Below are 14074 nucleotides of genomic sequence, written 5' to 3'. Positions count from 1 at the left end.
TCCAGACCACTTATTTTACATTAAGAAGATTTGTGGTCTACACCCCTGTGGAAGGAAAGGGTAGCCTCTGCCCTTCTGAGCTGGAAATTGCTGCTGAAGGCTTACTGTGCCGGTTATTCTGTGTCTTTGTTCTGGTTTAAGCACTTGGGCTTCAAACCAGTTATTTACATTAGGAACATGTGTGATCTACACTCTTGTTTACACTGATTTTTTTAACTACTAGAGCATCTAGTTTGTGCATAGCTAAGCATTGTTCATCGAGTTCCTTGTCTTATTGACCTATTCAGTATTTAAATTTTACTCACTCCTCCCTAGTAGCTCAATAGCCATGCACTTGCCGACTCTCTCTGTGGCCAGTCTGATTGAGAATGGTATTCTGAGGCATTATAGCAATTGCTTTACTTACACTGACAGCCCACTAATTCTTAATAAAGCAGATAATGTATGCGAGAGTTATAAATACATTTTAACTCTGGAGGCAAAGCTCCCTCATACAACCAAAACTAATCCTATGGCGGTTGTCAGCAACACTTACACCACGCCTACTGCATAGGGTAAAGATCCTTCACATAAAACTGTTCATGCTGAAGCACTTACAGGTAACCTTCCTAAAACAATAAGACCTCCTGCACAGTACAATCAAAGAAAAAGCTGTCAGCCATCATGTAAACATGTAAACATTCCGTTAAAATACCATCCACAGCTACACATAGTAACACTATGTCCAATGTCTCTATTGCTAAGTCCTTAAGGCAACATGTAGCCACAGTGGTGAGGAACTCCTTTTAAGTTGTGCAACTTGTAAGTAAAGGCATGGCATCTAGGCCCAAACAGATCACTATCCACTGTACTCCGCCCTTATCAGACCTGTCATAGAGTACAATGCTCCCAATGCTGGCATATATAAAGTGTAGGAAGTGTGGTAACATAGCCCCATTGTCGGGAGGTTCAGGGTCTTGCCATCCCCTGCACAAACAATGTTTTGACTCTTTTTGTTTTGTTTTAAGGGTTTTGGTGTTCAAGGTATTGCACAGTATTTGAATAAATGATATAGACCCTATATATTACCCCTCCACCTAAAAGATAGCTACCTGTATAAACAATGTCTAATGAGTGAAAAATGTAAAGATCACAATAAGGTATTCTGCCTTGTTGCTCCAAGAGAGTATACCACCTCTAGACAAGCTACAGTGATCTTCTGTGCAAGTCTCTGAGGTTTAATTGTGAGAAAGGTTATAGAAATGATGACCACACTATCCCCAGCCCTCCACACAAGTTACGGTAACTTTTTTCACACCTGCAAACAGGGCCAGTTTTACACTCGGTCAGTCCCAGGGCAGAGGTTGAGGATGCCCCCCTCCACTATCAATGTGTCAAAATAGCATTATAACTTTGAGATCTGAAGACCATGTGGTCCCTAGAAGTTGTGATGGTCTAGATCTTATGTGATGCATTTTATGCATTATTTTTGAAAGATAATCACTTGTTAACTGTTTTATTTTTTCATCTAACCACAGGAGTTATGAATATGCCCCACAATGCTAGGGGTTCATATTAAAACACCTAGCACTGAAAACAGTGAACGTTGTTTCATTGATACATATTCAGCTGAAAATGTCTAACCCCCCCCAAAAAAAAAACATTAAACACTTCCAAACACATACACACATACCCTAACCCTAATTATAACCCCCCCCCAAAAACCAGTAAACAACTACATACACATATGCATGCAACCCAACCAGACATCTAATGAAAAAAAAAAAACAGTAAACATTTTAAAACATACGCACTTACCTTAACCCACACCCTAACCCTAAGGTCAGTAACTCTTGCACATTTACATAAACAGTTCCAAACACATACACACTTACCTTAACCCTAATTCTACCCCCCCCCCAAAACAAAAGTAAACAGCTGAAAACACATACACACGTAACTCATCCATACATGTAACACAAAATAAAAAATAGTAAACACTTTCATACATATGCACTTACCTTAACCCGCACCCTAACCCTAAAGTCAGTAACTGTTGCACAATCACACTCGGGAGCTATAACGGACAACAGACCACACTACACTTCAGAACAGGCAAAGCAACAAAGCGGTCAAGCAACTTCTTTCCCAGGGAAAGAATTAGCTGAACAGCCGCTTTGCTGTTTTGTCTGTTCGCCCTACATGTGTCGATGAAAACGCATTCGACAAAATGCATTTTTGTCGTTCTAATAGGAACCACAATGCTGTATGTATTAACAGATATAAGTAGTGACATTACTTTTTCATAGACACACACACACACACACACACACACACACACACACACACACACACACACACACACACACAGACATACACACGCACGCACGCACACACGCACACACACGCACACACACACACACACACACACACACACACACACACACACACACACACACAAGCACGCACACACACACACACACACACACACACACACACACACACACACACACACACACTATGAGTAGGTGGCACAAAAATCACATACAGCTAGCACATCATCAGTATCAGCAGCAAGCAGTATATCAGGGACATAAAATGACAAGTTGATGAGTGGACAAAAGACAAATGCTGAAGCAATGTGCAAATAAGTCCCGAACAGGGTAACCATGATGTAGTTCTCAGGGTGTGTGAGGGCAACATACAGGCACAAATTTCATTTGGCAAACCTATATACCAGGAGAAACCTTGACAAAATCAGATGCACTTTTTACCTTTTTGAGGTAGCACAACCAGTATGCTTATGACCTTCGTATCTTATGATTGAATACAATATTGCAGTGAATGCTGCCATTTGCCATAGAATTTAACCAATTTCACTAAACCTTTGTGAAAAATAAACAAACTGTGTAACAATATTTCTAATGATTTCTATAATCAAATTCCTGGAGGTGGATAGAATAGCAGGTAAATACATGTAGGTAGCACATATCACACACACACACACACACACACACACACACACACACACACACACACACTATTATCTTCAAATATTTACCATTCTTCAGGCTGGCTGGCACTGGAGATCATGAAATTTAATTTAAAACAAACTTAATAAAACAAGTTTTCTCCCAGGCTAACAGTCCCATCTGCAGGTCACTCGATGTTCTTTGTATTTTGTTCCAGGCTGCCTTAGGCATCAGTCATCTGATGCAGCCTAAGTGAATAGGAAAGGCTGTTTGTTGACCAAGCAGTCCCATTGAATTGTCATTTGCACACCAATAAAATGATGTATTTGCCTCATTATCTATAGGCACATATGCATAAATTCTGGTATCTTTTCAAAACTGACCAGTCAATTTAGCTGACATTTTTAATAGAAAGTTGAAGTCTGCACATATACGATTCCATCTTCAAAATGTAACCTGTTTTTAAGAAAAAAAAAAATTAAAACAATTGAACACTAAAAAGCAATTAATTTGGGATGGCTCGATCCCAGTGGTCCACCTCTAATTCAAATTATGCTGCCAGTACTAAATTACAATATCCATAGTTAATCCACTTAACTATGTAATGCCTAAAAAAACAAACAAACAACAAATAAATAAATAAATACTCAGTATTATATACAATTTCAAATAAACTTTATTGTGTTGCAAGGCAAAGACAGAAAATAAAAGAAGACAGTCATCAGACACCATTCATAAGGGATATCAGCAAAAACCTCCTCTCCAGCCTCTGGGTATCAAAGTTAAACATAAGGAGTATTTCCAGCATCTTCTAAATGCAGAAAATCCCAAAAATTGCACTGTTGAGTGCACAATCTATAATGAAAGAAGAACTCACCATAGAAGAAGTTATAACAACACTAAAAGAGCAGGCTCAGATGAAGTCATGGTGGAAATGATCAATATTTGGGCGAGTTAGGGAAGAAGGAGTTCCTGACGGTCTAGAGGTGTGGTGTAGCTGGCTCAACCAGTCACTGTGCCAGTCCCAAGAGTTAGCATCCCACCCCTCAGCTCTTCAAGTAAAAAGAAAAAAAAGGAATTCTGCAACACTGCAGAATACCGTTGGGCTTCCTGCGCAGTTCCCAATCCCCCCCCCCCCCCACCACACTCTTCAATGGAATTATAAAACACTGATCTTGTTGTCTGGAAAAAGACACAGAGCTTCTTAAGAGTATCATTATATGTCACTTCATTGTGGAAAAACTTATTATTGCCTGTAGAGACAGGCTGATTCTATCGGTCACACAGCCACTAAGGTTGTTTACACTTGCTGAAGATGTAATAATAAGGGGCTAATTTTGAAGAAGCACTCCTTGCAAATACTGCTTCTCAGATTACCATTACCAGTTTGCTAAAGTGCGTTTACAGCTTCTGTATCTTGGAATACATTCAATTGCATGAGTTTAATTGCAAGCTCAGACTTCGAACTGAGGCCACAGTCAATGCTGATATTACAGGCCTGCACTCACTAAATGGTACAGCAATATGAACTTCTGATGAATGAAAGCATGATATTTTTCTCATACATGGTTGATGTAATTTAAAAAAAGAAATGTGTTTTATAATTCTTCCAAATGTATTAGTAAGTTCTGGAGCATTAAAAGCAAAAGGACTGTTAAAATCACATAAATTCTGAGGAGTTCCTGAAAGCAGGGAACACTGAAAACAAGTACTTTTTAAACTACATCATTCGAATGCGCAAAATGCAAAAATTAGGGCACAGACTAAGAAGCTGACTTTAATATTTACACTCACAGAGTATCGTAGGCCAATCTATCAAGCAAGGATATGATGACGTGTCTGAAAAAGAACATTGCAGGATTAAGGTACTGTGACTCTTCTAAGCTGTCCTTTGTGTGCTGAGGAAATGCTGCTTGTGTCTTCGGTTCTAGAGCTTTAATAGTTATTAAAGATTTTTGTAACTAAAGCTTCTTATATTTGATGTCTACATCTAAAACAGCTTCTTTGCTGCTTGCTTGTCTGTACCTTTGCATTTTGACAGAAATAGTTCTGATGCATATAAAAGCATGGCAAAGTAAAGAGATGCTTAACACTTGTGTAAATTATATTTTCTTGTAAAACGTTTACTTAAATACTCTTTCATAGAATACATTAACTGTTATTACTAATGTGCAGATTTGTTGGTGTTAGCAGCATATTACCACTGCATCAGCAGTACATGTGTTTACCATACTGTATGTGGTATGTATTCTTTGTGGTCATTATCTCAGGACCACTATTGCCAATGAACATGTAGATTTAGGGAATGGCAAATATAATCTTGGCTACCTTTGGTGACACTTTGTGTTTACCCTTCTGCAAAAAATTCCATAGATGTGATTAACTTAGAGAAATTTAAAATACATATTACTTAAACAAAGTTGTCTGTTTTTAAGACTCCGTTTTTTCTTTATTTCTTCCTATTATATTAATTTCATATAAGGTAGCATTTGTTGAAACTGACAAAAGTGACAAGCAATTCAAAGTTAATTCCAGTCATAAACATCAGTGGGTGTAGGCACCCTTTATGATTTGCAAACCTAAGTTCAAAGCTAAGCAGTATAAAAAAGACAGTGTATCATTTTCTGGAAACTAAAATTAAAACAACAAAGATTAATTCAAATGTTGAACTAACTTGCTGCAGAGTGTAGCATAAACCTTACAACTTTCTAGACTAACAGATCTGTTATTAAAACTATGAAGGCATAAGCAACAGGATTTGACCAGCAACTCAGGACAGCTGGTTTATTTCTTATGCAAATATGTCATAGACCAAGTAAGAAATAAATCTGATATTAGAATGTGAGGGCAAAGAAACAAGTACTGCAGAGTTTGGCTTTTTCTGAAGTATGGGGAAATGCCAGAAGGGTCAGATTTGTAATATGTTTTACAGGCTTAGTGTTCTGCTTGAAACTGGAGATCTTCAGTGTGTCATGGACAACATTTGACTTCAGCAAAGGGTAAAAGACTGCTAAACATACCACATCAAGCTGAACCTAATCAAATGAGGCACTTTGTATTGCCCCAAATCTACCTAACTAAATATAAAAAAACATGGCTGTAGCACCTAAGGATACAGTATAACAAAGGAATTTCCTGGTGATTTTCTGAGATGGTTAAACAGATCTGGTGAATCATCATATTTTGATGAATTATCCATAAACTATTTGCCATTCACCAGAGTGGATTTCTTGATAGGATGAGGTTTACTTCAGGACAGCATACATTAATGTTTTCTTGGAAGAAAGACCACATATGGGAAATGTTAGCATTCATGTTGGGGACACTACACTTTGGGGGTGGTTATGTATAACTGGTATTCCAAGCGAGTTTTATGGATGAAAAAAAAACTGTATATTCCAAAGAGTTATTAATATACAGAAGTATTGCAGTTATAGAGAAACAGAGAATATATGTGTGCACGCGCGCACGCGTGTGTGTGTGTGTGTGTGTGTGTGTGTGTGTGTGTGTGTGTGTGTGTGTGTGTGTGTGTGTGTATAAAGTATGTAGGACGGGGTGCTTTACTTCTGTGCACATTCAGAAAAATGGAAGGAATTTCATTGTTTGTTTGGCATACAGAGTGAAAATTGCACCTTTTGCACCATGCACCTCTGTAAGCCATAATGTACTACATACTACTGTAGTACAGCCCTCAAATCTAATGTATTAATTTAAAGCTTCAGAAGGCTGAACATAAAGTTCATGTTCTGAAGGAGTTTTGAGAAAATTCCTCATCTAAAGAGCAGTATAGTGTTTGTTTTCTGTTGCACTTATGGTAATTTAGTGATTTATACAGTTTAAGTGCTATGTTATTCAGTTTTAAAACATTTTTTACTGTTTGGTTAAAAAACTGTTCTGTTGTATTTGTACAATCACCTGGATTTTATTGCTTTGCTAAAGTGTTGCTGGTATCTAATTTATTTTTTTGTCTGGGTTTCCTTAATTTTGCTGCTGTTTTATAAGTCTTGGGAATTAAACTGATACTGTATTTTGGAAGTAGACGTTCCTGGCTGAATTCCTAGTTAGACTTCCATTTGTTCTTTTGCTTTTTGCTGCTGGAATAAGCAGCCCTGAGAGCAGCATGCTATTGTCATAACAGAATGGCTTCAGAAGGCTGCACACAAAGCTCATGTTCTGGAATTACTAAAAATTGGAGTTTTGAGCTGATTGCTCATCTAAAAAACATGAAAGCACTTGTTGTTATAGCACTTAAAGTTGCCTAGTGATTTATACAATGTAAATGCTATTTTATTCAGTTCTACTGTACTTTTTTACTGTTTGCTTAAAATAAATGGTTATGTTGTGTTTAAATAGCCATCTGTCTGTTACTGCATTGCTATGAGTACCTGGTACCTGATTTAGTATTTTCCTTTGTTTTTTCTTAATTTTGTTGCTGTTGTTACACATTTTCCAGCTAGAACTCTGTCAAGTGTTAGCTTCTAAGAAAAACTGGTGGTAATTCTGTGTCAGGGAATTAAATTGCTACTTTATTCAATGCAAATGCCCTGGAGCAGCTATTCTGCACTCCCACTAGCGGTACAAATATCCTGCACCTGGTACTCACAAATATGGGAGAGCATTGTATCCCCCACCCATGTGATGTCCTCACTGGTTAGATTACATCACAAAACAGTCTCGCTTGAAGTAAATTTAAAACTAGAACACCCACCTAACCCTAAAACCTTTAAGACATTTTCTAAGGTAAACTACTTCCTATTAACTGATGGCATAGCTAGTTTCCAAGCTCCCCCAAAACCAGAAAACAGAGAAGCCTATGCAGAGGTGTAAACAAAAGCCCTGTATAATCAAATAAACAACTTCATAGAAGTAGCAGTACCATACTTAAATAAACCTAGAACAAACCACAGAAACAAGCCACCCTGGTGGACCCTTGGTGTTAATGGGTTGTACAACAAAAGAAAAAAAAATCTTGCCTAGGAATAAGAGAGAATGTGCTCAGCAGAGCAAGATCTTCCTCATTAGTCCAAACAAGCAAATTAGGGGACTAGTAAAGTCTTCAAAAGCAAATTTTGAGGCAAAAATAGTCTCCAAAACTAAGGATAGCCTTATGGCATTTGACAGTTATGTCTGCAATCTTAAGGGCAACACGCCATAATGTGGTGAATTAGTTGTAGATGGCATCACCTATACTCAGCCAAAAGGTATAGCAAATCTGCTGGCCGATAAATTCAGCTCAAATTTCACCTCCCCATCATGGTCCACATGCCTCTCAGCTGTCCAGATTTTTGCCTCATATTTTTGGTCTGTTGCTCATAAAATTTGTGGTTCTAGCAAACTATTGAGGACTCAAGTCACTAAATAATGACAAGGATTTGAGTTTCAGACTTCATATCTGTCAGAAAACGCATGTTAATGAAAACTTATCATTCTAGCCACCTTCTAAGTTTATAACAATAATATTTAAAATCTATCCTTATGTTTGGATCTTTGCGCCCCCCCCCCCCATTATTTTTGGCTTTGTTCAGATTTCTTGCACCAAGAAGCTGAGAGGTATGAACATGGATATGAATATGTGGGGAATGCTTCTGCAATGCTTCATGGATATAAGAAGATGGGGTATGCTTTTCTATGCATGCTGAGCGGGTTACACAAGGCACCAGTAACAGGACAGTTATAATGTATATTCCCATTTCGTTACTGATCTTTTGAATATTCATATCCATAGTGTGTGTGTGTTTGTGTGTGTGTGTGTGTGTGTGTGTGTGTGTGTGTGTGTGTGTGTGTGTGTGTGTGTGTGTGTGTGTATGTATGTATATATATATATATATATATATATATATATATATATATATATATATGTGTGTCTGTGTGTGTGTGTGTGTATGCAAAGGGACAGAAAAAAATCTGTATGTGTTAATAAAAGCAGCAGTATATTTATTTATTCATTTAAACATGTAACCATCTACACTGGCAATAGGAAAGTGTAAGGCATCTTTAACTTTATTGTTGACTGACACAATTTTAAAACTTTATGAAAAAAGGACCATGGATAAGAAAAATTATGAAATAAAAATGTTTGCTGGCAGCTACAACATTTAGATGAAATAACATTTATTGAAATGCCTGTGTCTATGGTTTATGACTAGAGCATTCTAATTTAAATGTTATACACATAGTAAATGCTTATTTTATATAATGTATATGAAAAACATGTCACATAATGGGTCGGATTCCAAAGGACTTGTTTTCGGTGTAAGTGACCACTTATACTGAAAACAGGTTGAGAACAGGTCTTTTGGGATCTGGCCCCTGGTGTAAGCTTCTTTACAGATAAGGCCTCAAACCGAAATAAATCACTTACACTGAGTGCTATTTCAGAATCAGGGCAAGCGTACACTGAGACCAACTCCTTTGGAATTGGACCCAATATGTACTGATCCCATGCACTGTGCATAATCTAAATAGTTAGAAATAGGGTATAAAGTGTAGAACTAAATTAAAAAAAAAATTAAAAAATGAGGATTATGGAGGCACGAACCATAGCCGCATGCCTTCATTCACTTGGTAAATTTAAAAAATTGGAACTAGTATTCACCAGCAATGTATTAAATATGCATGCTACAAAATGCTAACCTTGGACACGTGTAGTCTAAGTAATGCAGCCGTCTGACAGATAGCCATTATTTGGGAAAAATGCCAAAGGTTTGCTTAATTAATCCTAATAGATATCAAATGCTGAACTACACAGTACCTTTTATGAAGCATATATCTTTGGTGCTGCAAGCACAGAGAGTGGTAAGATATCAGTCTCAGTGCCACTTATAGGTTCATAGGTTCATACTATGCTATCTGCCCTAGGGCATTTATAAGCCTAGCCAGAGTGTGTTTGGCTTTCGCCACCCATTTTAAATTAATTTTGCTATGCCCTTTTTCGAGGTTAGTATACTGTGCTTCTGTCTAACAGTGACACAGAAGTGATACCCGGGGTAGACCTACGATCCCCCATCCACTCATCAAGATTCCTCTTGAAGAGAGTCAATCAGGGACTCTGCCTAACCTGGAATGGGATTTTATTCCAGAGTGAAGGGAGCTTCGGGGTTATGAATCTGTCCCTCCAGCATGTCCTATTTATTTCAGTGCTGAGGTTCAAGTCTCTCGAGCGTGTAGCTCGATGGCATTTGGATTTTCTGAGGTGCAGCATGTCCATTAATTCCGGGTTGGACATGGCTTTATACGTCAGGCACAGATTGCCTCTGAGCAGGCGGTATGCCACTGAGTAGAGCTGGAGTTTCTTTAACCGGGCAGCATATGGCATCTGTTTGAAACTTAGTGGGTTAATGCCTGCAGCCTGAGATTCTGATCCAGATTTTCTCACAAAAGTTGAACCGATAAAAACACAAAAGTTTTCTCATTTATCACCTCCCTTCCCAACCAAATGATCATGCCAGAATTAAAAATTTATTTAATAAATTTTAAAGGTAAATGGTCTAGCTGAAATGCATTCCTATCTCTGTTTTTTATACAGCACTCTTACTCTTTACCTGTTACATCTCACTGCTGGGATGTAGAAAGGGTGGTTAAAACCAGACAGCTATATGGCACTATTAACCAAGACAAAATGGCTGAAGCAAAAACCCAAACAAGTTTTTTTTAAATGACGGCAAAGCAGGAACTGCTCCTCCTTCCAAATATAATCAGGTCTAAGACTGCTCTATGTGTTTCAGGCAGAGATTTTCAAAGATAAATGGATTGGACATTGCATTACAGACCAAAAGTTAACTCTAAGTATCCTATAAGAAATATAATTTTTTCTATGAGCATTTACCACAGTGCCTATCAACCACTGAAACTCTTGCAGTGGAACTTGAGACCTTTTGCTCCCTGGCCTGGCCTGGCTATCCCCCACTAATGAGGCAACAGCCATCCACAAGGTCCATCACCCATGCTGTATCATCTGCAACTGCATACCAGTTTCATTCTAAAGTTCATAGTTCCAGCTGTCAACTTATTTTTATATATATATATATATATATATATATATATATGTATATATACACACACACACACAGACACACACACACACACACACACACACACACACACACACACACACACACACACACACACACACACACACACACACATATATATATAAATATATATCTATATATTAGACACAGATACAGATATATAGATATATATATATATATATATATATATATATAGACACAGATACAGATATATATATATATATATATATATATATATATATATATATATATATATACCTGTACACAGACACACACACAGACGCATATATATGTGTGTGTGTGTGAGTGTATATGTATATATATATATATATATATATATAAATATATATATATATATATATATATATATATAAATATATATATATATATATATATATAAAATGTAATTATCTATCTATACACACACACACACACACACACACACACACACACACACACACACACACACACACACACACTAAGATTATTTCTCCATTAAGTTAATGACTGACTTTTTCTGACAGTAAAGCAAAACTTCACCTACAGTCTTGGAAGGCACTGTGCAATATAGCTGTCACACATCAGTCTTATTTGTATTTACTTTTAGTGTTAGTTACTGTTGTCTATTGTTAGTGTTCCCAAATGTGTGTTCCAGGAAACATTTTCAAAGACAACTGGATTGGACATTGCATTATAGACCATACAGAGGTAATCTCTAAGTAACCTATAATAAATACATTTTTGTATGTGAGTTTTTGCCCCAGTGCCTGACAACCACTGAAAGTCTCCCAGTAGAACTTAAGACCATTTACTCCCTGTCCTAGAGTATTCCCTAGAAGGGAGGCAAGAGTCATCCACAAGGTTCATTACCCATGTAGTAATGAAGATACATTGTGACTCCACCTGCATCCCACTTATTACTTGTTCACTGCAGAGGAATGTTGCCCTTGTCACATTGGCTATCTGAGTCCAATATGGTATCCAAGCAGTCTTTTCTCTTGCTGCAAAATTACATGGCCAACCCCTGTCCAGTCAGCAGCTGGCATCATACTGGGCACAAGCTTTGAAGGTGGTTATTTTGTAGCTCTAGTCCCACACCATGATGGCTGACAGCACTACCTGCAGTAACACAGAAATCTTGTATATCGTTGCATAGACATAGGTGGAGTTGAAGAAGAAGAAGAATGGCAGCACCTCAAAACAGTATGTGTTAGGGCTATAGAACAGATATGCAGTCAAGCTCTGTATGGAAGCATGGTACATAAGGAAATCTGGTGGTGGAATGCAGAAGTCCATGAAGTCTTTTAACAAACAAGCTAAAAAAACAACTGCAATAGGGAAGAACAAGGCATCAGAGGCCCTCTGCCAGCTTCTGAAAAATGACTCAGTAGATGGCACAAAGAAACTATATCAATTTGTAAGGCAAGGACAGAAAGATAAAGAAGACAGTCATCAGATACCCTTCATAAGGGATACTAGCAACAACCTGCTCATCTGTCCACAAGACATCATAGGTAAATAAAAAGATTACTTCCAGCAGTTACTAAATGAAGAAACCCCCACAGAAGCTGTATTGCCCTGGAGGTGTGGCCAAGATACTGGCTGGTTAACAGCACATTCCTTAGCTCTACTATCTAATTTAGATTTCTGGCAGAAAACTTAAAAAAACAAGGCTAGTAGAACTATCATATTCATTGATTTATATTTCCTAAAGTTCTTGGAAGACTACACTAGAATATTTTTTCTTCAGTTGCTGAATTTTCTGTCAAAATCTCTTCAGAAAGGGCTCTGACTTTTCCTCAAGATGAGTACAGATTCAATGAAAAAGGAACTTTAAACCTTGCTTTCCACTATGAATTATTTATCTATAAAAATAGATACAATGGACAGTAAGCTAGATTCTTTCAAGGAAGAGAGCACAAATTAAATGGAGTACTTAAAAGAAATGATAATGCAACATAAAACTCAGATTGCTGGTATGGAAGACACTTTAAATGACTTAGAGGGCAGAGTTACAGAAGAAGAAGAAGAACATCAAGTTGAATTTCTGCTGAAAAAAAAATACTTAGTAAGATTGATGATTTAGAAAACAGATCAAGTAGAAATAACTTGTGTATCTGTGGATTACCAGAAAAGACTGAAGGTGACAACATGACAAATTTTCTCACATCTTGGCTTCCTAACATTTTGAATCTACCGGAGTCTCTTTCATATGGTATAGAAACAGCCCATAGATCACTAGCACTTTCTTCATATTCTAAAAAGGTAAATTCACATCAAAGATCTATAATAGTATGGTTTCTCTATTTTCAAGATAAAGAATTAGTACTAAACTCAGCATGGGAAAATTCTCCAATTAAGTTTAATGACAATATTATAAGATTTGATAATGACTAATTGTCTGCAGTGATTTCAAGAAGAAATGAACACGTACCACTAATAAAAGAACTAAAAAAGAGACATTTCAAAGTTCATCTTTTGTTCCCTGCAAGACTTAAAATCTTTTTCCCAGTTGGCACTAAAACTTTTGATACCTTGGACTCTGCTGTTTCATATCTAACAACTAATAATATCTTAGATCAAACAGACAAAATGGACTGGACTGGTATTTCTCTTAAGTGTCAAGCAGAGAAGAACAGCTGGAAAATAGTAGACAAGAAAAAGAAAAGACTAAAAGACAAATAACTTTTAAACTACTGTTTTTCTTTTTTACACCATTATTTATATTATATTATAATCTTAAAAAAAGAAACTTCACTCTAGCCATATTCTGAAAGGAAAAATGTAATAAGCTTTGTATTTTTGTTTCCTTTCTTTTTGTAAAATGTTCATAAAGTAATAATACACGACAGAGTATTTAACACAAAACTAAGACTTTTAAAGAAATGTTTATAGTACTATTTTAAAAGCTAAAAAAATTATTACTTGCCAATGAGTTTATGCAGTATATTATAATTTTACAGTGCTTCTGTTTGTTATTAAAAAGAGAAAACTAACAAAAGACAAACAGAACTCTTTCTATATGATACATCACACTGCACTTTTTGTTATATTATGGTATCATGAAAAAAATACCAAGGTATATAAACTACA

The 14074-nt window shown here is 36.7% G+C and overlaps 1 protein-coding gene across 2 annotated transcripts in view; it reads left to right on the top strand.

Annotated features, from left to right (window-relative positions):
• The window catches only part of PRKAG3 (protein kinase AMP-activated non-catalytic subunit gamma 3), a 1357042-nt gene that overhangs the window by 752234 nt on the left and 590734 nt on the right, over window positions 1-14074 (top strand). Inside the window, exon 10 of one of the 2 annotated variants that reach the window (XM_044075226.1) lies at window positions 4748-4816. The exons of the other annotated variant lie outside the window; for it this stretch is intronic. Coding sequence (XP_043931161.1) covers window positions 4748-4816 — 69 coding nt within the window. The remainder of the gene's footprint in view (window positions 1-4747; window positions 4817-14074) is intronic. 2 annotated transcript variants of the gene reach the window in all.

This window comes from Protopterus annectens, chromosome 6.part0, assembly GCF_019279795.1.
Source record: "Protopterus annectens isolate FY-2018-M chromosome 6.part0, PAN1.0, whole genome shotgun sequence".
In the NCBI taxonomy this organism is placed as follows: domain Eukaryota; kingdom Metazoa; phylum Chordata; order Ceratodontiformes; family Protopteridae; genus Protopterus; species Protopterus annectens.
The sequence above is the reverse complement of the archived record's forward strand: the minus strand, read 5'-3'. Positions and strand labels throughout refer to the sequence as shown.